At 41.5% G+C, this 23,379-nt stretch overlaps 1 protein-coding gene across 3 annotated transcripts in view; it reads right to left on the bottom strand.

Annotated features, from left to right (window-relative positions):
- Positions 1-2,083: 2,083 nt before the first annotated feature.
- LOC116511376 (cystine/glutamate transporter-like) overlaps positions 2,084-23,379 on the bottom strand; it is a 34,098-nt gene continuing 12,802 nt past the window's right edge. For all 3 annotated transcript variants that reach the window (XM_032221345.1, XM_032221343.1, XM_032221344.1), the window contains 11 exons: positions 21,942-22,068; positions 19,833-19,948; positions 18,586-18,711; positions 17,553-17,652; positions 17,413-17,457; positions 12,158-12,281; positions 11,083-11,186; positions 8,571-8,667; positions 6,744-6,893; positions 4,964-5,138; positions 2,084-3,192 (listed from right to left, as the gene is read on the bottom strand). In XM_032221345.1, the coding sequence (XP_032077236.1) occupies positions 3,128-3,192; positions 4,964-5,138; positions 6,744-6,893; positions 8,571-8,667; positions 11,083-11,186; positions 12,158-12,281; positions 17,413-17,457; positions 17,553-17,652; positions 18,586-18,711; positions 19,833-19,948; positions 21,942-22,068 (1,229 nt within the window). In that variant the 3' untranslated portion in view covers positions 2,084-3,127. The remainder of the gene's footprint in view (positions 3,193-4,963; positions 5,139-6,743; positions 6,894-8,570; positions 8,668-11,082; positions 11,187-12,157; positions 12,282-17,412; positions 17,458-17,552; positions 17,653-18,585; positions 18,712-19,832; positions 19,949-21,941; positions 22,069-23,379) is intronic.

The following is a 23,379-nucleotide window of genomic DNA, read 5'->3' as shown; positions in this document are numbered from 1 at the left end:
TCATCATGTTTTTGTCATTTTTAAGCTATTGTGCTTATGCCAGTTTATTTTTCATTCATTTTGATTTGATTGTTTTGCACTGTGAATGTTTTGGTGTTTTATTTTTTAAGATTGTAGCATGCTAAGAGTCTCTTGTCTGCCTGGAAGAAACCAAACTAAGCCAAATTAATAAATTAATGGATATTTGTTAATTTAGAGAATACTGGCAGAACTTGTGCGGTTGGATGAAGATAGTAATTCAATAATTGGCAATTTTGAAAGAGAGAGAGAATATAGGTTTTCCTTATATTCAGCTATTGGCTGGCTTTGAATAATCAATGATTGATTAAATGTGCCTTTTGTTAGTTCTAGAATTACAAGCATATGGATGGCACCATGCTGAACATATTTTTGATCTGTAGATGGGGTGGACAATGCAGCTGTACTTTTAAATGTATTGGGAATAATTTGAAGGAGAATGGTATTGCAGAACAATTGTTTTAACTCTAGGGACTGTGAAGAAATGGGTTCAATAGGCATGCCCACCATAATTCTCGTAGCCGCACAAATATAAAAAACAATTATAATTCAACAGTTGCACTGTGCATAATTTGGCAATGCCCTTTTGTTGCATTGGATACATTTACAAGAATACATTTTGCTGTAAACTTGAATAGTTTACAGCAAAATGTATACTTTATGACAAAATGCATATAAAATGAGTATATTTTTCTTTTGTTTTTCAGAAATATACACATTAAGGCAGAAATAGTATGTATTTATGAATGAACACACCTGAAACAGACATAGACTGAAAAGAATTAGCATCGCTGTCATTTAATATACAAAACATTTACAACATGCTCTCCCCTCTGTCTTACATGCATTTCAGTCTGACACATCAGTCTTAAACATGTTGGGGAAAGAATGGAATCTTGCTGTTTTAAGCAAAATACTGCAGTACATACGAGGCCATGGCCCTGCTATTATGTTGTTGTTGTTGTTGTTGTTGTTTTATTCATTAAACATGAAAGTCAACTGAACATTTAAAAATGTATCATATATATTATTGACTGGCACTGATGGTTAATATGCATTGCTGACAGCATCCTAGGTATCAACCAAATATCTTCTTAAAATGTAATATGTTCCAAAATTAAGTACATATTAATACATCTGCTAACTACAGCTAGAATAGCATTTGCCCAATGCTGGAAACAAAATAGTACCCCCTCAGATGAATTAGTGATAAAAAAAACTTTGGATTGTGCAGAGATGGATAAATTAACACTGAAATTAAAAGATAAAGAAGAGCCAGAATATTATGAAATTTGGAACAATTGGTAGAAATGGCTGCAAAACAAGAATAAAATTAATTAAGCCAAAAAACTATATATAAATATATATAAACTGTGTATAAAGGTGTGTAAATATAGAAGCGAAATATTATATATATGTACAGGTATGATGACACAACAATGTTGATGTCATGACTGTAAGGTGTTGTAGAAGGGAAAAATAATTTTAAAAATCTGCAAAAAAATGTAATATGTTCCAAGCAGCCCAGTTTTATGCAGTTCCGCTGGTGTTATTGCAGGAAGTAGCAATTTCTTGATGTCTTTATAAAATTCTTGGACATGGTGCCAAGTGCCCCAATGACAATGGATATCACTGTTACATGTTTCATCCATAATCACGTAGTTTCGATGGCCAGGTTGCAATATTTCGTGATTTTTTTCTAATTCTTTTTTTTGACTCTGACATCTCCTGGTACAGCGAGATCATAAATTGTACTCTTCAGGTTTTGGTGATTGTGATATTTAGTGTGTTGTGTTCTAAATGACGATCCGCCTGTAAGTTTTATTGTCATTGCACCTCATACAACGAAATTAAATGCCATCTTCACTGTACAACATACATAAGAAAACTATTTTAAAAAATAAAACAAAAACACACATCCTTCACATTCTACACAATTGAATTGAAAACCCCTGATACTGCATTAATATTGCACTATATAGTAGAATTCAATATGGTTACTGCCCTGGGATAGAAACTGTTTTTCAGTCTATTTATCCTTGTTTTTATTATCCTGTACCATCTGCCAGATGGTAATAGTTCAAAAAAAAAGGGTGTCCAGGATAAGATGGATCTTTAAATATGTTTTGAACATTTTTAAGGCAGCGGGAGCTATAGAGCTCTTACAAGGAGGGGAGAGGGCAACTAATGATCCTCTGGGCAATGATGTTAACCCTCTTGAGCACTGCCTTATCTGCCACTATGCAATTGGCAAACCATACACAGGTGCATACTGTATATTTGAAAGTCCCACAAGATGTGGATGAGGATGAGGATTTGACTAGATCCTAATCACTGCAGTGCAACTGTGTCAAGATCATTATTCCTTTGAATGGGTAGAGAACAATAGTTTCCTCCCAACCGATGTGATGGCACTGAAGTGTTTTACATTAACACTTGAGTTACTAACACTTGCTGACGTGCCAGGAACAGTAACTGAAAGTGGGGTGTCATTGTGATTGAAAAATCCTGTTAAAACTATATTCCAAGTGTATACCATCCAAGTCAGAAGGAATGTCAATGGTGACTCAACATAGCACCCTGATGTGCCGGAAACCCACTATAATGACACCAGTCATGTTTAAAAATATCCTGAATCCTACCAAATGCGCTTAGATCTTTGAAAAATGTCTCTTTCGTAAAGCTTTTCATAGGCTGAAAAGCATCCAAAGTTCTCTTTTACCCAGAAATGCTCCTCAAAATATACCATAGCTATAACAAATGTATGGTCTTTCAAAATCTACAAGTAATGTGTTTCTACCCAAGCTTTGTACAGAAATAGAATATGTATGCAGATGCAACTGCCTCAGATTTATTGGTTGCACCTAAGTGCATCTGCATTGCAGATGAGGATAATACCAACAGCAGCATAGACTACATTTGTAAAAACAATCAAATAGTAAGCAAGAATCCAGGCAAGCTTCTTTGTGCCTTTGATGTCTGGTGAACTTTCTACATGGTGCTGGAAATCCAAACTGGAAGCAGCCATGCAAAGCTACTCTAAGTGTGATAGGAAATACAAGCTTGTACAGAAGGCTCTCCAAAGTCAACAGTTCAAAGTAAGGACTGGTCAGTATGTCCTGATTTCCTGCTGTACTACCTTCAACAGGATCTGAAGCTTCAGTGTAAGAAAACCTGCAGAAAGAAAAAGGTGAAGAATATGAATATGGTGGTACTTTCAGTTGGTTGGATGAAGCAGTCTATACATTCATAAAATAAATGTAAATATAAATTAAATTTAAAAAGGTAAGAATAGCCTCCCTATGCTGATTGAACAGTGGTAGCTGCTCTACTGGTTTCCCAGAACTTCTCCATCATTTTGGGGGAATGTATAGTCATACGCCCTTATTGATAAATAGCTGTGGTGTAAGGTTAGACTCCAAACTGCAACAGTTTTCTAGTTAAGGCTCACATGTATGCACAAGTCTGAATTCAAGTTCAGGAAAAAAATATATCTGGAACCTGAATTTGTTCAAAAGAATTTTGGAGTGGGAAACTATAAGTTTAATTAAATAAATAAAAGTAGAATTGTGGGCAGAATGTTTGGAGGCAATTCCATTTGAACAATCAGAAGCCCAACAACATAATTTAGGAACCAGATCAGTCCAAGAACTACCTGTAATTTTATTATTTGTGTTGGTCTAGATCCGGAATGGCGAACCTATGGAATGTATGCCACAGGTGGCACGCGGAGCCATTTGTCAGGGCACGCGAGGTGTTGCCCTGTCAGCTGGCCGGTGCACATGCGCGCACTGGCCAGCCGACTTTAGCTTTTTTTAAAGGCCATTTTTCGCCATCCCCAGGCTCCAGAGGCTTTATAGGAGCCTGGGGAGGGTGGAAGCAGCCTCCCCCGTTCCCTGCCCCCCAGAGGCCCTCCGGAGGCTTTAGGAGCTTCCCTGAAGCCTCTGGAATGGAAAAAACTGGCTCTATGGGTAAACCAGAAGTTCTGGAATGGACTTCCGGTTTGATCCTAGGGTCATTTTTCATCCTCCAGGGCCTTCAGGGAAGCATCAGGAAGGCCCCTGAAGGCTCCAGAGGGCTTAAACTGGCCCTATGAGCAAACCAGAAGTCTATTTCTGAACTTCTGGTTTGCCCATAGGGCCGGTTTTTTGCACTCAGGAGGGCCGGAGGGCCTCCTGTGGGAGGCTGTTTTCGCCCTCCCCAGGCTCCTATAAAGCCTCTGGAGCCTGGGGAGGATGAAAAAAGCATGCAAAAAATGGGGGGCAGAGCTGGTCATGCACGCATGCGCACTGGGGGTTGTGCATTTCATTATGGGTGCGGCACACCCACACACGACCCCCCCCTGCACTTCCCCCGCTTTTGGCACATCAGCCAAAAAAGATTCGCTGATCTAGATAGTCTTTGTGTCCCAGCCTTGCTGAATCGCAGCTGAATTTCCACAATTAAAGTTAGTTCTTGGACTGGGCGGGTCTTTAAATAATATAATTAATATAATTGTTTTATAACAATTATTTATTTAATTGTTAATATTTAAATTATTAAAATTTAATAATTTACAATAATTATACAATACAATAATTTACAATACAATTATAATGTGAAATGTGTGTTATTGTTTACACAGATTAGCCTAAAACGTTCTATCCAAAGTTAATTATGTAAGATGGACTATTTCATATTTGCTTATTGAGCTTTATAAATGATCCCTATATTATATATCTTAGGGATCAAATACAGGGCACTACAGGTGAGGCAAATGCATGCAAAACTTCCTAGTAGATGATGGGCTTTTCTCCAGCATCCTGATTCCTGACCCATTTGGCTAAGCTTCCTAGAGATATCAGAAGTTGAAGCTGAGCATCACAGGGGATGTTGCTCCTGCCTTAGCTTACAGTATCATATACTATGATTTTAAGGACATCATAATCCAAAATGATCAACTCACAGAAAGTTTTACGGAAGCAGTTTGGCATTGATTGTTTGATGAGCAAATAGTAAACTGGAAGACCACTTAAAACGATGGCACATCCAATGCTGATATTAACCGGGTCTGAGTAGAAAGACATTCCCACTGTGAAAAGGCAGATGACAGTAAAAGAAGTGGGAATGAAAAGAGGAACCTGGAGGGGGAGAGAGAAAGGTATGTTGTTATTAGGTAAAAATGTTTCTTGGGAGGTCTTTGTCATATTGTAATCAAAGTCTCCATCATAGTTAGAATCTGTAATGACCTGTAGGAATGTCCTTGAGAAACAGCAGCAGCAACAGACTAGGCCACGGATGTCAAACTCCCCGTGTCACGTTGCCATCACATGACGTATCATGAACTTTTTCCCCTTCGCAGAGCTGGAGTGGGTGTGGCCTGTGCGTGATGCATCTGGCCCCTGGGTCACCAGTTTGACACCCCTGCACTAGGATATATATAAACTCTCTCCCTCTCTCTCTCTCTCTCTCTCTCTCTCTCTCTCTCTCTGTGTGTGTGTGTGTGTGTTCCAGGGGGGGAGGGCTAAGACACCCCTGTATCTGTTAAGATACAGCCTGTTGTGCCTTAAAATGGCTTCTACTATACTGCCTTAAAATGGATTCTACTGAACAGCGCAGTGGAGTTGCCATGGTAATGGCTTCACAGTACTCCACAAGGGGGCTCCCTCTGGTAAGCGGGGAAATCCAACATTAGAAATTACATTTCTGGGGGCAGAGGGAAAACATTTTTAACTAATTTAATTGTTGCAGAAATCAGGGAGAAGTTGCTCTTGCTATCGCTTCTTCAGGAATTGCGATGATGTTCATGGAAGGCGAGAGGACAGCCCATTCCGCACTTATGTTGCCACTTGACATCGCCATTCCTGTCTAATATAGGATTGGGATAAATAAATACACAGGCAACGCCAGGTTATCAGCTAGTGGTCAAATAAAAGGCAATTGAGCCTCCATAATTTTCTTGAACTGTAAAAGCGAGAGGGAGATATATGTATTTTCAGACTTGCAAGATTCTGTTACTGTAGCCTTCATGGGACAAAGTAACCTCAGGACTTCTTGGAGGCAAGTAAATACTGTAATTGGATTAGTGCTCATACATAACATTTGTATGCCACCCTTCACTCAAAGATCCAGGACTTAACTTCCATTAAGATAGGTAAGCGATTATTGATCTCCTTGCCACTTTCATGACTAAACTGAAGTTTGAACCAGGGTACCTCCAGCTCTTGTCCAGCACCATTTGTATATTGGCTTCAAATTAACTTGCCAATTGATTGATAATAATTCCTGTTTCTTCCATGTTATTTTTATTATCCTGTTTTTCAAATAATTTGCAAATTGCCCAAAGTAGCTAGGAGTTGAGTGGCATATATAATTGCAATAGCACCTAGACTCATATACTGCTTCACAGTGCTTTACAGCCCCTCTCTAAGCTGTTTATAGAGTCAGCCTATTGCCCCCAACAATTTGGGTCCTCATTTTACCCACCTCGGAAGGATGGAAGGATGGATCGACCTTGAGCCTGGTGAGATTTGAACTGCCAAATTGCAGGCAGCCGGCAAGCAGCAGAAGTGCAGTATTGCACTCTAATCACTGCACCACCACAACTAATAATAACAATGCCACTTTATTATTTGATTTATATTTGAGAGGAATTAGACCAAAGAACTCTTGATTCATCTCTCCAGAGCTAATGAAAAAAGGTAAAGCATTATGTTCCTAAGATACTTCAAACTATCATAACTTACCTTGAACGGGCTTAATATATTAGGATAGCGACAGCGATGAACTATAAGCCCAAGCGTGGCTAGTCCTATGAAGAGCCACCGGGAAAAGCTGAAGAAGTTCAACAAGTGGTAAATATCTCCTACACAAATCATGGCTGTGACCAAAGGGAACTTGAAGAGATAAAATGAAAAGATAGTAAACTAAACCATCAGAGTTTTCATTGGAAGAAGGCAGCAATCCAAAGCTAACTTTGGCTCATTTGCTTTGGACAAAACTCTAAGTACAATATTTTAAACTAAATAAGAACAAATCGACTGAAATATTTTATAAACCATCAACAGAAATCTATTGCCAATGTGGACTGCCAATCAGTTAATGTGTTTTAGTTGATTTGAATTTTAACATATGATCAATGCACCAGCATATTAATTGGTTCCATCAGTCTTAAAAGGTAAAATATTGCAGATGGACTGTTTCATTTAGGAATAGCACCTGGCATTTCATGGGAAAAAAAGCATTGTAGAAAATTCACCCAAAGACAGAACACATAGCTAAATCCTGCAAAATCAGATACCATCTGGATGAATTACAATCCCCTGTTAGCAATGGTCTTTCACTGCTATTAACTGCCTTTCATACTCCACAAGAATACACAACTGACTGGTGAGTGAGAGTTGTAGTCAGGGGTGGGTTCCTGTCAGTTCTAACCTCTTCTATAGAAGAGGTTCCACAAATCTACTGTGCTGTTTAGAACCGGTTCCAGCACTCTCCCCCCGCCTGTTCCCCACCACACTTGTCCCGTCCGCCGCTCACTGATTGGCTAGCTCACCAATCGCCCTGCCCGCCTCCAAGAATCCTATCTAAACCTTAAACTCTTAAAGCTGTCAAGTTTGAATACCCCTGGGGGTTTTTTCCTAAAGGGTTAGGGGTGCAAGGGTCTTGTAACTTGACAGCTTTAAGACTTGCACACTTCAATGCCAGAGTTCCTGAGCAACATGACTGGAAGAGGAATTCTGGGAGTTGAAGTCCACAAGTCTTAAAGCTGTCAAGTTTGAACACCTCTGGGGTTTTTTTTTCCTAGAGGGTTAGGGCTGCAAGGGTCTTGTAACTTGACAATTTTAAGACTTCAAATGCCAGAGTTTCTGAGCCAACATTTTGGTTGCTAAGCAAGAGCATTATTAAGTGAGTTTCACCACTTTTTACAAGTTGGCCATGCCCACCGAGTCACATGGCAGCAAGCCACTCCCACCCAGTCACATGGCCAGAAAGCCACTCCCACAAAGCAGGCCATAAATACCATTAGATACAAGTAAAGGACTAGCATATTAATTGAAAACACTTTTTTTAAACTATGTATGCATGCATGAAGATACATATGCAGACACAATTCACCACACAATCTGGGTGATTTAACCTAATTTTTTTTTATTTAAGAGACTTAAATAATATTATTATTGGGAAAGGTAGAAGAAAAGATAAGAGGATGACCGACTCAACTACAGCAGTGATGGATTGATTGATTGATTTACAGAACTTGCAACTTTAGAAAAGTTGATGGCCCAAAAGTGGATAGATTACCTTGGGGAAGACCTATCTATAGTATGTAATTGCTAAGAGTCAACATTGACTTGAGGACACTAAATCATAAGCAATAAGCAATATAGACAATCATCATGATTTTAAAAGCAAAACAACACATATTCACAATTATTGGTATTACTCTGGTCAAGTTATCAATAACACAGACTGTTTCCATTATTGTCAGCTAAAGATGATTGTCACAGGCTTGCCACATCACAGGCACTGAAGTAAGAAATGCATCTGACACTATAGACAAAAAAGCATACCATTAGCAAGACGGCTGGCATTGGGGTATGGCGTTGGATGTGGATCATAGAGAAGAGGGTGGGCCATTGCCCCTCCCTGGAAGCCACAAACAATGTCCTAGAAGTAGAAAAAGGGCTGTAAAAAAAGCTCACGAATGTAAGAAACATCACTAGTAGAAGCCTGGTAGATTGGAAACACATTTCATAGAGATAGTTTTATGCCATTCTTCAAATGATAGCTCTGAATGAAATCAGGCAATAATATTTTTAAAATCTAAACAGTCAAAAACAGTCAGCAGAGTACCTCAAAATTCTCATTTCTCTTGTTTGAAAAGACTAGACTAGATTAGACTAGAATAGAATAGAATAGAATAGAATAGAATAGAATGTGTGCTTGGACACACAAAGAATTTGTCTTTGGTGCATTGTACATAAAAACTATAAGTAATAAATCAAGATCATAGTCATCATAAAAGACATTCATAAAAAATCATAAGATATGACACCTTATTGTCATAGGATACTAAAATAAAATATGCTTTATTTTATTGGTTTTGATTTAATTAACTATTTATAGAATGATCGATTCCTCTTTTATCTAAATGGTTTCTATTTTCTAAGACATTTGGTAATTTTAGAGAAGACTGAAAAAGCCATCATTCGGGGTCTTTTATGCACAATCAAAATCTGCCCTTCCTCCTGAAAAGTTGGTAAATTTATTTCTGCTTATCAGCTGTATCAGCCCAGTTACTACTGTTTGCAAATCTAAGTTTATATATGTATGAACTTGATCAACAGTGATTTATTTAACAGTCCATGTTAAGCAAGGCAAGGCTCGGCATAATGTTCAACACCTAAAAAAGGAGTATATCCGTGAGAAAAACACAATTTTCTCCTCCTTTGCTTCAAAACATTAGAATGGATCATCTGAAGGAGACAATGACTTCATTCCTCCTCCGCTCATCTTTTCCCCCTGAAATTCCCACTTCTCTTTTTCCCCCCACATGCATTCACATCTGTGCAGTGAAAATGAAATTAATTAGGGAGTGGAAACAGCTAACACCAAAGGCCCAAGAGGGAAGTGTAGAGATACAAAATTCATTATTGTCCATCATTTCGGTGCTCATTGTCCCTCCAATGCGCCTCTGAAACGAACAACTGTCCTTGTATTCTGTTACTCAGTTTCACAAGCTTAGAGACTGAATTGAATTTGGCATCAGCCTTGAGTTGGGAGAAACTGTATTAGTATCAAATGTGCTATCCTGATTACCAGTCCCTATCCTGCCTCTTTGACTTTTGGGTCCTAATCATTGTCTGCCACAAGCCGTAATAATACCATTGTGACATGTGTCATGGTATTGTAGAAAGTTAGCATCCACCCTTCTCTTAGAATAGTGATGGCGAACGTACGGCACATGTGCCACAGGTGGCACGTGGAGACATTACTTAAGGCATGCGAGGCGTTACCCTGTCAGGTCCAGCACACATGCGCACGCTGGCCAGCTAATTTCAGCCTTCGTTTTTGGTTTTCATGTTGAGCTGTTTTTCTCCCTCTGGAGGCTTCAGGGAGAAAAACGGGCAACCCAGAAGTCCATTTCTGAACTTCTGGTTTGTGCGTTGGGCCGTTTTTTGCCCTCTGGAGGACCTCTGGGGGGTATGGGGAGGCTGTTTCCCCCCCCCCCCGGCTCCTAGAAAGCCTCTGGAACCTGAGGAGGGCAAAAAATGGGTCTATCATGCCATCACGTGCAAAAAATTGGGGAGGTATTGAGCACATGTGCAGGGTTGTGCACACATGCGCAGGGGTTACACGCATGCATGTGGGGAGGGTGCATAGAATTATGGGTGTGGGTATGCACATGCATGGCCCCCTCCACATTCCCCCCGCTTTTGGCATGTGATGGCAAAAAGGTTAGCCATCACTCTCCTAGAAGAATGAAATATTCTAGGAAATATTAAAAAGGCAGAATATTTCCCCTAAAAGAGAAACAGAAATCTGAAAGAACCCAGAAACTCAGCCCCAGCAGATATTTTGATCCCAGCAAGACAAAAGACTGGACCATCTTATCTACAAGGCAAAAGACCTTTAGCTCCAGGGTGATAGGATTAGCCCTCACTCAAGATCCAAACCAGGACAAAACCGTTAAGCCGTAATAGGAATTGTCCAAAATCCCTTCCTTACCTCACCCAGCAAGATTCAATCAAGACTGGGGCTCAAAACAAAGTTACCCCTGCATGGCCCAATGAGAGTCTGACAACCAATCAGAATGCATTTCCTTCACAGGAAGGAACAGGAAGCAGGTTCAAAGCCCAAAATTGGGTATACATCTCTTTCTCCCTCCCCCCCCCATATGTTTGATTGCCCAGGACCTCAAACCATGTAGTCCTGTCCCCCGTTAAACCATCTTTCCAAACAACTTCCAGGTTTCCAGTGTCTTTCTCCCGACTTGGAACTGAACCCAGATGAACCCGGACATTTCTTCCAACAGTATCATAAGATATAAAGGTAAACATTAGAAATTAGCCAGCTACCAACCTTGAAAATGTAAAAATTCCCCCATTCATGGTTCCAAAACAAGACAGGGAAACCAAGATTGGAATCACAGAGATAAGGCTTTGGAAAGCTTTCCGTGCAAAACTCTGATGGGGGAAGAAAGGCATGGTTGTAATTCACATATGTGAAACGCTGCATGAATCAACCCAGTTGCGAACAAAAACCACCAGGAGGCCTTCAGAGATGTTAGGGCACCAACTCAACAGTATTTCATTTCTAGTTTTACACCTGCTTCTTCCTTATGTCTCTAATATTATAACTGCTTGCTTCATCAGTCTTTAAGAAAATCTTTGGAAATACTCTTAATTAATCTTGAAATATTATGTGTTTGTACATATCTGTGCATGCATTGATCTATCTCTCTATATTTTTATCTCTGTCTCAGTAGTTGTTCAAATCTGGCAACTTTAAGTTTGCGGACTTCATCTTGCAGAATTCCTCAGGTTGCATGCCAAATCCCATTTCAGAACTTTCAGTTCTACAAAAATAATAATATATAATGGAAAATTTAAAACATCTTGAGATAGATAGATAGATAGATAGATAGATAGATAGATAGATAGGGAGGGGTGGGTGGGTGGGTGGGTGGGTGGGTGGATGGATGGATGGATGGATGGATAGATAGATAGATAGATAGATAGATAGATAGATAGATAGATAGATAGATAGATAGATAGATAGATAGATAGAGATAGAGATGTATGTATGTATGTATGTATGCATGCATGCATATATATATGGAGGGAGGGAGGGAGGGAGGGAGAGGGAGAGAGAGAGATAACCATGCTGTCTCCACCTGAGCCCCCACCCCTGTGTGAATATTCATACTGTTTGTTATTTCAAGGCTTCACAGAGACAAAACAAACTCTTGGCAGCCTTATTCAGTGAAACTGTGTTTAATTGCCACTTAATTGTTAAACCTCTCTTTCATCCATTGCAAATTGAACCCCCTGGAATGTCTGTGTTGAAAGGGGTGCAGTGAGGGGTGCAGTGAGGTGTGTGTGTGTGTGTGTTAGTTTTACAATGATTGTAAAAACAGCCTTGACTTTCAACTCACCACAGCCACTGCCTGGGAGACAAGGACATCTGCTGCTGTCAGTACTGTGTAATAGGAAACATTGGTGAGCATATACCCCACGATCACTGTGATTACAGACACAATCACAGCCAGAGGGATATTTCTACAAAAAGGAAAAGGAAAGAGAGACATTTGTGAGTACCTCCATAGCCCACGTCCCAGTTAAGATTTAATTCAGCTGTCTTGGACCTTATGCCCTCCACAGAGATTGGAAGTGCAGTTTTCAAATGGTGAGAAAGCATGACCAAAATTATTCAACCATCTTATGCCAGGCAATGGCTCCCCGGCTTCCATGAGAGGGCAGTTAGCGGATGAAAACCACGGAGTGTCTTAGAGTGGCAATCCCAAAGGTGCCTTTTCAAGAGGCAACTGGACTTTCTGGTTTTTCTTTAAAGATGTTTCACTTCTCTAGGTAAGGAGAGGAAGGTGGAAAGGAGAAGGAGAGAAGGAGAGGGGGTTGGAAGGGGAAGAGGAAGAGGAAGAGAGGAGTAGGGGAGAAGTAGGGGAAGAAGGAAGGGAAAGGAGAGGAGGAAGGAAGAAAGTAGAGAAGGGAGGGAGAAAAGATAGGGAAAAGAAGGTGGTGTCAAAACAGGCAAGGGATGGTAAATAAAGCAACCCAAACAGTATGTTATAACCCTGAAAATGGAATGACAAATATATAACAATGATGAATGTAAAAAAGAATAATAACTATGTGAATGTATACCTATAATTGTATATAGAGAACAAAAAATAAAAAACTTTTCAGTTAAAAAAAAAGATGTTTCGCTTCTCATCCAAGAAATGTCTTCAGCTCTGAGTGGAACTTAAAGCCAAGTAAACTATCTTGTACTCCTGGGAGTAAAGAATGAAGTAAAACAGAACTTCAGAACAGAACTTAGCTCAAAAGCTCATTTAAACAATGGAAGCTCCAGATAACCGTTCCAAAGGGAGGTAAGAGTCAGGATAACAAGTAGAAGATCAATTGGCTGGAATGAAGAGGTAGGTAATATTTATATCCAATACAGGTCAGGATGATTTTTTTTCTAGTCATTGTTCTTTTGGAAATGTGTCGCCTTTATATATTCTGGGCTTCTTGGCCATATGACATAATAGAGGCCAATTTGTCCTCCACTTGGCATCCTAAAATAATTTTAAACAATCTTGCTGTACAGCATAATCCTAGCTAAATTCAAATAGCAGGTGAACATGAATAGGATAGCTTTTAAAATAATCAATCAATCAATTAATCATAATAGAGCCGGAAGGGATCTTGGAGGCCTTCTAGTCCAATCCCCTGCTCAAGCATGAGACCCTATGCCATTTCAGAAATGAAATTAAATTTAAAAAGGTAAAGGTTCTAGTCGTTCCCAACTCTAGAGGGCAGTGCTCATCTCCATTTCAAAGCCGAAGACTCAGCAATGTCCAAAGACGTCTCCGTGGTCATGTGGCCAGCATGACTAAACACCGAAAGCGCAGGGAACGCTGTTACCTTTCCACCAAACGTGGTTCCTATTTTTCTACTTGCATTTTTACATGCTTTCAAACTGCTAGGTTGACAGAAGCTGGGACAAGTAACGGGATCTCAGTCCGTTATGTGGCGCTAGGGATTCGAATCGGCCAACTGCCAACCTTCTGCTCAACATGCTCAGTGTCTTATCCACTGAGCCACTGCATACTTTGAAATGAAATGTCATGTATTATTACTATTTATTGTTATTAATTTATTAATATATAAATGGTTATTAAAATTCATTAAATTTTCCTTTTTTGAATGTCTATCACTGCTGTCATTCGTTCCTATTAACTGCCTTTCAAGCACACACAATTTTATAATTCAGAAACATTTGTCAGAACAATTTCTCATTTCTCTTCATGTCCATGCATTGGCTAAAGAGGTTGCAGAATCCAGTGTTTTAAATATAACATAAAGCCTCTAGAGGGAGCCAAAGTTAATATTTGGATGAGAATTGAATTAATGACAATTACACAGAGCTCAAGTACATGGACTTGTCCAGAAAACTTGTGTGACTCGAAGGAGATTAAACCTTTGTATACGTTTTGAGAGTAAGGATCTATATTTCACATTGTTCACTCTCTGATTTATCTATTCTCCTCTTCATAGAAATACTACAGTTGTAGCACAGCAAAGTTTCATAGAGCTTTGCTTGAGCAGAAATTAGGGCAAAGCACATTGGCAAAGCTGCCTCATTCAGTTCCACCCCTAGCAGTTCCAATAGCCAGAAGTGCTCTAATCAGTGGTGGGTTTCAAAAATTTTTGGAACCTCTTCTGTAGGTGTGGCCTGCTTTCCGGGTCGACTGGTGGAACCTCTTCTAACCGGTTCGGTAGATTTGACGAACCGGTTCTACCGAATAGGTGCAAACTGGTAGGAACCCACCTCTGGCTCTAATATATTGCACGTCAATCAGAATAGAGCTGGAAAAAACCTTGGAGGTCTTCTAGTCCAGCCCCCTGCTCAAGCAGGAGACTTTATACCATTTCAGACACGTGACTGTCTAGTCTTTTCTTAAAAACCTCCACTGATGAAGCTCCCACGATTTCTGAAAGCAAGCGGTTCCATTTGTTAAATCTTAATTCCAGGTTGCTTCTCTCTTTGTTTAGTTTCTATGTTGTTCTGGTCTTGCCTCGCATGTGTAGAATTCTAGCTCCTAGAACTCCTTTTCTAGCTCCTAGAACTCATTCCAAAGGTGGGTTCCTACCAGTTCGCACCTATTTGGTAGAACCGGTTCGTCAAATCTACCGAACTGGTTAGAAGTTCCACCAGTGGACTCGGAAAGCAGGCCACACCTACAGAAGAGGTTCCAAAAATTTTTGAAACCCACCACTGACTCATTCAGACATTTGCATCGTACCCATGGTGTGGAGTGCTTGGCAATGTGCAGCTCTCGTATGTATCTTTAATTACTCTCTTCTTTTCATTATTTTTCACACATGAACTCATCAGACGGGCCCTGCAATTTGGTATGCATTGCATGTACCCAGAAGGAAGCCTTCCCTTTCAGCTTAATAGAGTTTATATCTGAACAGATGTACATAATTTGTAAAGGACTCTTAGGAAATCAATTTTAACCACAGTATATTGAAACAATGACTTGTCTATTATGCCACAGACCTGGGTTATCTATCTATATGACTGCCACTCCCTAAGGACATCTACCCATCCAACCAAGTCAGATAAAGTGGGTACGCTTCTAGTCCCTTCTCCTAAACATTGCTATTTGATGGGATCTAAGACCTCTGCCTTTTCCATGGCAGCCACTGCCCTACAGAACAGTCTTCTCCCTTAAGTTCAACAGGCTTCCACTCTCCTAGCCTTCCATGAAGCTTTGAAGGCCTGGCTTTTCCTCCAAGCACTGGGATAAGTTGAGGTGACTGAACTTCAGAATCCGTTTTTAATTGGTTTAGTTTTTAGAGATTTAATAGGGCTCTTATGGTATTTCAGCCTTTGATTGGAAGCTGCTCAGAGTTGGTTATGAGATAGTACAAATGTTGTACAAATGTTTTTTAAAAAAATAAATAGTCTAGAACAGTGATGGTGAACCTTTTTTGGCTTGAGTGCCAAAAGCGCAGGGAGAACGGGGGGGGGTCATGTGCAGGCGTGCAACACCCATAATGCTATGCGCATGATCACAGTGTGCATGTGCGCATGATCACAGTGTGCATGTGCGCATGATCAGCACGCCCCCCCATTTTTGGCGTGCTTTTTTCACCCTCCCCAGACTCCAGAGGCTTTATAGGACCTTGGGGAGGGCGAAAATAGTCTTTCCCCCCTCCCCGAGGCCCTCCAGAGGCTTCAGGAGCTTCGCTGAAGCCTCTGGAGCACAAAAAAACACCCCTATGGGCAAACCGGCCAGTTTTAACCCTCCGGAGCCTTCAGGGCCCTCCAGGAGGCTTCCCTGAAGGCTCCAGAGAGCAAAAAAAGACCATACGAGCAATCTGGAAGTGACTTCCGGTTTGTCCGTAGGGTCGTTTTCGTCCTCTGGAGCCTTCAGGGAAGCCTCCTGAGGGTTCCTGAAAGCTCCAGAAGACTAAAACCGGCCCTATGAGCAACCCGGAAGTCCGCTCCCAAACCGGTTTTTCATGCTCCGGAGGCTTCAGAGAAGCCTCTGGAGGGCGAAAAATGGCCTCAAAAGATGGTCGAAGTCAGAAGGCCTTGACAAATGGCTCTGCATGCCATTGTGGCCCGCGTGCCATAAGTCCGCCATCACTGGTCTAGAATCTTAGGGTTAGGTCCCCCTGAGATATCCTTAAACCTACTTTGTTAAAGTTTTAGCATTCATCTTGTAAAAAAAAATTAAAGCCAGTGGTCCTTGTCTTTATAAAGCTGGAAGGAAAAAAGGACATTTTGTTCTTTATCTACAGGGGTGTCAAACTCAAAGCATATGGGCCGAATCTGGCATGTGGGATGCTTAGATTTGGCCCATGGGCCCACCCTGGAAACAGCAACAGACTGGCCCACAGGGCCTCTAACAGAGAAAATGGAGCTTAGGAGGACCAAACTCCGTTTTCGCTGGCAGAGGGCTAGCAAAACAAACTCAAAACAAAACAAAACAAGAGGAGAAATGTTTCCCCTTTTGCATTTGAGCATGCAAGAAGGGACAAGAAAGGAAAAAGGGAGAGAGGAAAGAAGGATGCGAAGAGAGCAAGAAGGGGAAAATAAGGAAAGAGGGGAAGGAAGAAGAAAGGGGAATGAGGAGGGAAGGAAAAAGAAGAGAAGGAAGGAAGGAAGATTATAATGAGAGGGGGAGGTCTGTGGGAAGTCCTGCCTTAGCACTTGGCCACTACAGGTGCCCTCCCGACATAAGTGACATTGAACTGGCCACGGCCACCATGGCCACCACCCCCGACATCAAGTACAATCCTGATGTGGCCCTGAATGAAATCAAGTTTGACACCCCTGATCTACACAATAGGGAACTCATGTGGCTTGTCAGTTTTCTAGATAGTGAGGGCAAAAGCATCAGCAATGATATTCGACTGCAAAATTAAAATATTACGTTTTAGTTCAGGCAGTGTTTCATCATTTCTGCCTCCCTGTTGTCTTCTTCTGAAAGTACTATGCCACAAAAATGTATCTTGTTAGGCCTGTTACTCTAGCCCAGTCTTCTCCACCAACCTGGTGTCTTCCAGATGCAACTCCAGCATTTCCTACAAACGGAGGAGTCATCTGGAGAGGGCCAGAGTGGAAAAACACTGATCTGAGCCAGAATGAAGTTTCATCTTTCCAACTCACCGTTCTGGCTTCACCAGTTCTTCTCGTACAAAACTAGTTTGAAACCTGCATTAAGGGAGGAGCAAGAGACAAAAAGGGCTGTTTCAGTAACGGTGAGAAATGACGAGAAGTTTTCAGAAATATACATTAAGAATGCATACCATCCAGAGTAGGCGAACATCCCTGCATAAAAAGCTAAAGGTAGTTTGTCCAAAACGAGTCCTTGGGTATTGAAGGCATCCTGGAAATTTTCTGTACGGCCTAAAGAAAAGAGTAAAATTACAAAGCAAAGGCATCATAGCAGAAATAGACATTCTGACAATGGATAGATTAGTGCCAAAGTCAGGTTTTATTGTGTGTGTGTGTGTGTGTGTGCGTGCGCGCGCGTGCGTGTGTGTGTGTGTATGCCTGTAACTTGGTGGTATAAGATGTGATTTGCATAAGACAGGTGGGCCCAGATCAGTGGTGGGATTCAAATAATTTATCAACGAGTTCTCTGCCCTAATGATCAGCTGGGTAGGTGGGGCTCGGTGGTCATGTGATCATGTGGGCATGGCCAAGTCAATGTCACTCAGGTCGATGGGCACTTCACCTTATGGTAATAAGGGTTAACTGGAGAGGCAGTTTCTGTAAGCAGGGCAATAAAGAGTAGGCTAGAAACAACACCAGAATGTTACCTTCCTGCCTTCCTTACAGGATTAGCCCTGTAAAGTGGGAAAAAACAAAAGATTTCTTCCAACAACCAGTTCTCCAAACTGCTTAGAAAGTTACCAACCGGTTCTCCCGAATAGGTACAAACTGGCTGAATCCCACCACTGGCCCAGATTCAAAACAACCATCTTGTCTAAAAAGGATTTTGTTGCAGGAGATAAGAATATGTTCCCTCTGCTTGAGATCTCACAGGCCATTGCCAAACATAGACAATGAATGAATTATAACAACAACTACATCGGGTTAACATTATAATAAGCCATGTTTTAACTATCATTTGTTGAGTAAGTCATATTATAAACTATAATGATTGGCTTCCTTATGGAGAACTTTCTAGTCTGTTCCTGAAAATACCCTCCTCCTTCTTTTTCATTTCTGTTAAATTTTATAGGTTGCGTTCAAAGCCTTCAGTCCTCAGAAGTATTCCTTGTGTTTTTATCATTGTGCTGATTAATAGAGAACAAGAACAACAATGTGAGATACCTTGAGCTAAAAGCATCATGCCTGGGACAATAATGAGAGAAAGTGCTGCCAACTTGATGATGGATAAGATGGTCTGAAGCCGGGCACTCCAGCTGACACTCCAAGAATTTAAGATGAGGACAATGTCTAGAGGGGTAAGAAAGGGAAAGTACTTATTTATTTACTAGCTGAATATCCATGCTCTGCTACGAAATTATATGATCGGGCTTGATAAATTGACACCTAAAAATTAATGAGTAGTTACAATTGGCCTCTCCTCTCCCCTTCTCTCCCTCAGACTGGCCCCACAGAATCCTCCCCTATCCTATCCCCTTCTCTCCCTCAGGCTCCTCTCCAAACTCTCAGCCAGCAGGCCAGATGAGTCACATGCTGGCCACACCCACATCCAAGTTTTCAGGTTGGGAGGGGGTAGAACGTCTAACTCCTTAGCATTAGAGCATGTTAATAATTATATACACCATAATAATGCTCTGGCGGTCATTTCAAAAAATCCTTTCTTAGCAAGCACCTAGAAGCCAAGAGGAACATAGGTGCCAAATTTCAGGTTTGTAGGCTTTACGGTTCTGGAAATTTCGTGATTCCTGCATGAGTGTTTTTGAGTTTATATATATAGATAGATTTGTTTGTTTGTTTGTTTGTCAAACATGTACAAGATAACAAGTATAGGTATGAACCAGGGGTGGGTTCCTGCCAGTTCTAACCTATAGAAGAGGTTCCACAAATCTTCAGTGCCATTTAGAACCGGTTCCAGCTTCCTCCTCCCGCCTGTCTGCACATCATCAAGATGAAGAACGAGAGGAATTGAAGTCCACAAGTCTTAAAGCTGTCAGGGGTTAGGGGTGCGAGGGTCTTGTAACTTGACAGCTTTAAGACTTGCACACTTCAATGCCAGAGTTCCTGAGCCAACATTTTGGTTGCTAAGCAAGAGCGTTGTTAAGTGAGTTTCACCACATTTTACAAGTTGGCCAGGCCCACTCAGTCACACGGCTGGCAAGCCACTCCCACAAAGCAGGCCACACCTACAGAAGAGGTTCTAAAAAAAATTGAAACCCACCACTGGTATGAACATAAATGTGAACAAAGGAAGTAAATGCAGATAAATGGGGAAAGTAAGACTGGGACGGTAGGCACGCTGGTGCGCTTATGCACGCCGTATATACTTGATCTGCATGAGTTAAGTACACAAAATCAGCATGACTCACTATTGCTAGGGAAATAAAATGGCCAAGATTTCCATTGGGACTTACAGTAACCCAGAAGAGCAACCAGCTTCACAGCCAGGAGTGGAGCCGAACAAGGTGCAAAAAATGGTTCCAATATGTAGCGTCCAAATGCTAAGGCGACAACTGCGCTGTTGGCTGGCCTAGGGAAAAATTATACTCTTTGAGGAGACTGGAAAGAGTTACAGCACGTAGTGCAACCTCCTAGTGCAGCTGATAGAGAGGATGATAAAGAGGAGAAAGTGGAAAGAAACAGCAGCAGCCACTGGGAGTGAATCTGCAAAATTCAGCTTCCCCCAATTATTTACTCTCAATCATTTTTTTGAAGCAATTGGATATAATTGTAGACCATCAAATAATTTCAAAACCAAACATCCTCTCATAAATAGCCATAAAACATTTATTTTTGCACTGATTGGCTGTCCATAAATCCTATCTGAGTTAATCGTTTTTAATGTTAATAATTGTTTAGAGCAGGGGTGTCAAACTCAAGGCCCGGAGGCCGGATCTGTGGGGTGTTTAGATCTGGACCACAGGGCCACCGGGAAACAGCAAAGGACCGGCCTGTGGTGCCTCTACCAGTGAAAACTGTTTTCTCTGGCAGAGGATTGCCGGAGGCTGCTGCAGCCGAAAACAAGGTTCAGGAGACCGTTTTTGCTGGAAGAGTGCTCGGGCTGCCACAGGCACCCCTGACACAAATGACACAAGTGAAGTCAAGCTGGGCACACCTACCCCAGCCATGCCCGCCCCCCCATCCTTGAGATCAAACACAACACTGATGTGGCCCTCAATGAAATTGAGTTTGACACCCCTGGTTTAGGGCATAGTACGAATATTCTGCACCTAGTATTAGGGATGTCGACAGGCAGGGTGGGTGAGTAAAAAAAAAGACAAGATAGTACAAGCCACTGCACATTTGAAGCCCCAAGCCTTTGCTCACATGGTCATGCCTACCACTTCACTTTTGTGGCTACCCTTTGTGGATGCTCCTGCCCAGTATTTTCCCAATTGGGACAACTGATTCTTTGCTTTTGTATTGTCTTTGTATGCTATAACATAACCTTAGTTATAACATAAACTAATTAAAAAAACTTTTTAAAAAGTTTTTTTTAAAGGACAGCTGATTCAGAACAAAATAAAGGGAAGACATTCTATCCTTTTGCTAATTATAAAAGGTTGTTCTTGCCTCATAAATATAACAAGTGTGACAATTTGCCGAGATCAACCTTTATTTCAGTATCCAAGGCTGCAGATTATGGTATTCCATTTGTGTTTGTGTGTTAAGTTATAGTTGACCATCAATGATTTAGAGCATTTTCATGTTCACTATCATGTTTATTGAATGTTGTAATGCAAGCAGTGGGCAGGCGCAAAGCTGCATTTGTGCAAGTGGTGTATGCAGGGGTGGGCTTCAAAAATTTTAGCAAGGGGTTCTCTGGGTGGGAGTGGCCATGGTGGGAGTGGCCTAGTCGACCTCCTGCACCACAACAGGAGGGAGTTTTTGCCCTCCCCAGGCTCTAGAGGCTTTCCTTGAGCCCCTGGGAGGGCAAAAACGGCCTCCTCCAGTCTCTGGAGGGCCTCTGAAGGCCAGAAACTGGCCCATTTCCAGCCTTTCTGGACTTCCAGTAGGCCTGTTTTTCTCCCTCCCCGAGACTCCGCACGTGCCCTGAAATTACCTGCATCTAAAAGGGGCCGCGTGGGGACTCCTGGGGGGGTGAACAAGGTCAGCCAGGAGCGGGATTTGGGGGTTCTCCGAACTGCACAGAATCTTAACTAGAGGTTCTCCCAAAAACCACCATCCAGGCCTTCCGCACAGCCCTCAAGATCTGGCTATCCCATCAGGCCTGGGGATAAGACTTTACTCTCGCCCCTCCCGAATGCTGAATGAATGTTGGGTTTTTACTGCTAATTATTTTTTTCTCACATTTTCTTTTTGTGTTTTGTCCTGCACTCCCCCCCCCCCCCCCTATTATTGTAAGCCGCCCTGAGTCCCCTCAGGGAAAAGGGCGGCCTATAAATGCTTAATAAAATGGGGAAAAAATGAAAAAAAAAATGAAAAAAAAATGAAACCCTTCCCTCTGCCCTCCCACAGAGCCAGAAAGGTGGGGGAACATCTGTTATGATGGAAATGTTTACCTGATAGCAAAGTATTCAGCCCATAGAAACAGGAATCCAGGCAGAGGACCTAGAGTTTCCAAGATATAAATATAATGGCCTCCGGACTTGGTAATTCGTGTGCCCAGTTCTGCGTAACTTAAAGCACCTGGAATGATTTAATTACAATTTTAACAAATGCTGATGAAAACTTTATATCGGAAAGGTTTGTACATTCTAAAGTGCTGTCCCATGAAAAGAGAAAATGAGGGCTTCCCTAGCCTAAATTATAGGAGTCCCGTGTATATTATGTACTCTGGCCTAAACTTCTATGAAGGCAGAGACAGAATAGATTCAAAACAATCATTTCATGGTTAAATACATTATGTGGACCTACCAGATATAGAGAGGAGTTTCAGTGAAAGAAATGACATTCTTGTACACTTGAACTCTACTGGCTTAAGCTCTACGCCACATGTAGCTCTGGGGAAATGCACCCGTTTACTAAAGAAGGATTATCATTCCCAGTCTATAGTAGTTATGCTTTCCTTCCCCTGCAAGGGATGGGTACACCCAGAGGTGGTATTCAGCAGGTTGTGACCAGTTCTCGAGAACTAGTAGCGGAAAGTTTGAGTAGTGCGGAGAACCGGTAAATACCACCTCTGACTGGCCCCACCCCCATCTATTCTCTGCCTTCCAAATCCCAGCTGATCTCCAAGTCCCAGTTCCAGCTGCTCCCAAGTCCCAAGGGAATGGGGATTTTGCAGTACTCTTTCCCTGGAGTGGGGAGGGCAGGGGTGGGTTTCAATTTTTTTTACTACCAGTTTTGTGGGTTTAGCTAGGTGGTTGGCATGTGACTGAGTGGGTGTGGCCAACTTGATGTCAGGAGGAAATGGGGATTTTGCAATAACATTCCCCTAGAGTGGGAAGGGAATGGAGATTTTATAGTATCCTTCCCCTGCCACTCCTACCAAGCCACACCATGCCCACAAAGCCACACCCACAGAACCAGAAGTAAAAAAAATTGAATCCCACCACTGGATACCCCCATAGCAAATTAAGTGGCAATGAGAGCTAAAATGAATGAAGTGATGGTACCAGCTCCATAGAACCATGTCACATGCAGGGCGGGCCCAAATTTTTCTATTTGCAGTGAAAGGAAGAGCTATTTTGGTGCTCTCTAAACTTGTCTGGTTACTTGCAGACACTTCATTATCATGAAATCATCATGATTGATTGATTATGTGCCATCCAATCATTTTTCAATTCCCTCATAGATTTTCTCCATGAAGCATTGGAAGAGCCATATATATACTGTATTTTTCGGAGTATAAGACGTACCGGAGTATAAGATGCACCAAGGTTTTGAAGAGGCAAATTAAAAAACATTTTTTTGCATTCTGCAGACCTCCCAAAAATGTCCCGTTTTTCGTGAAAACGGGCCCATTTTTTAAAAAAAGGCATGAATAGCCTTTAGGAG

This window comes from Thamnophis elegans, chromosome 7 (assembly GCF_009769535.1).
Source record: "Thamnophis elegans isolate rThaEle1 chromosome 7, rThaEle1.pri, whole genome shotgun sequence".
NCBI lineage: Eukaryota > Metazoa > Chordata > Lepidosauria > Squamata > Colubridae > Thamnophis > Thamnophis elegans.
The sequence above is the reverse complement of the archived record's forward strand: the minus strand, read 5'-3'. Positions and strand labels throughout refer to the sequence as shown.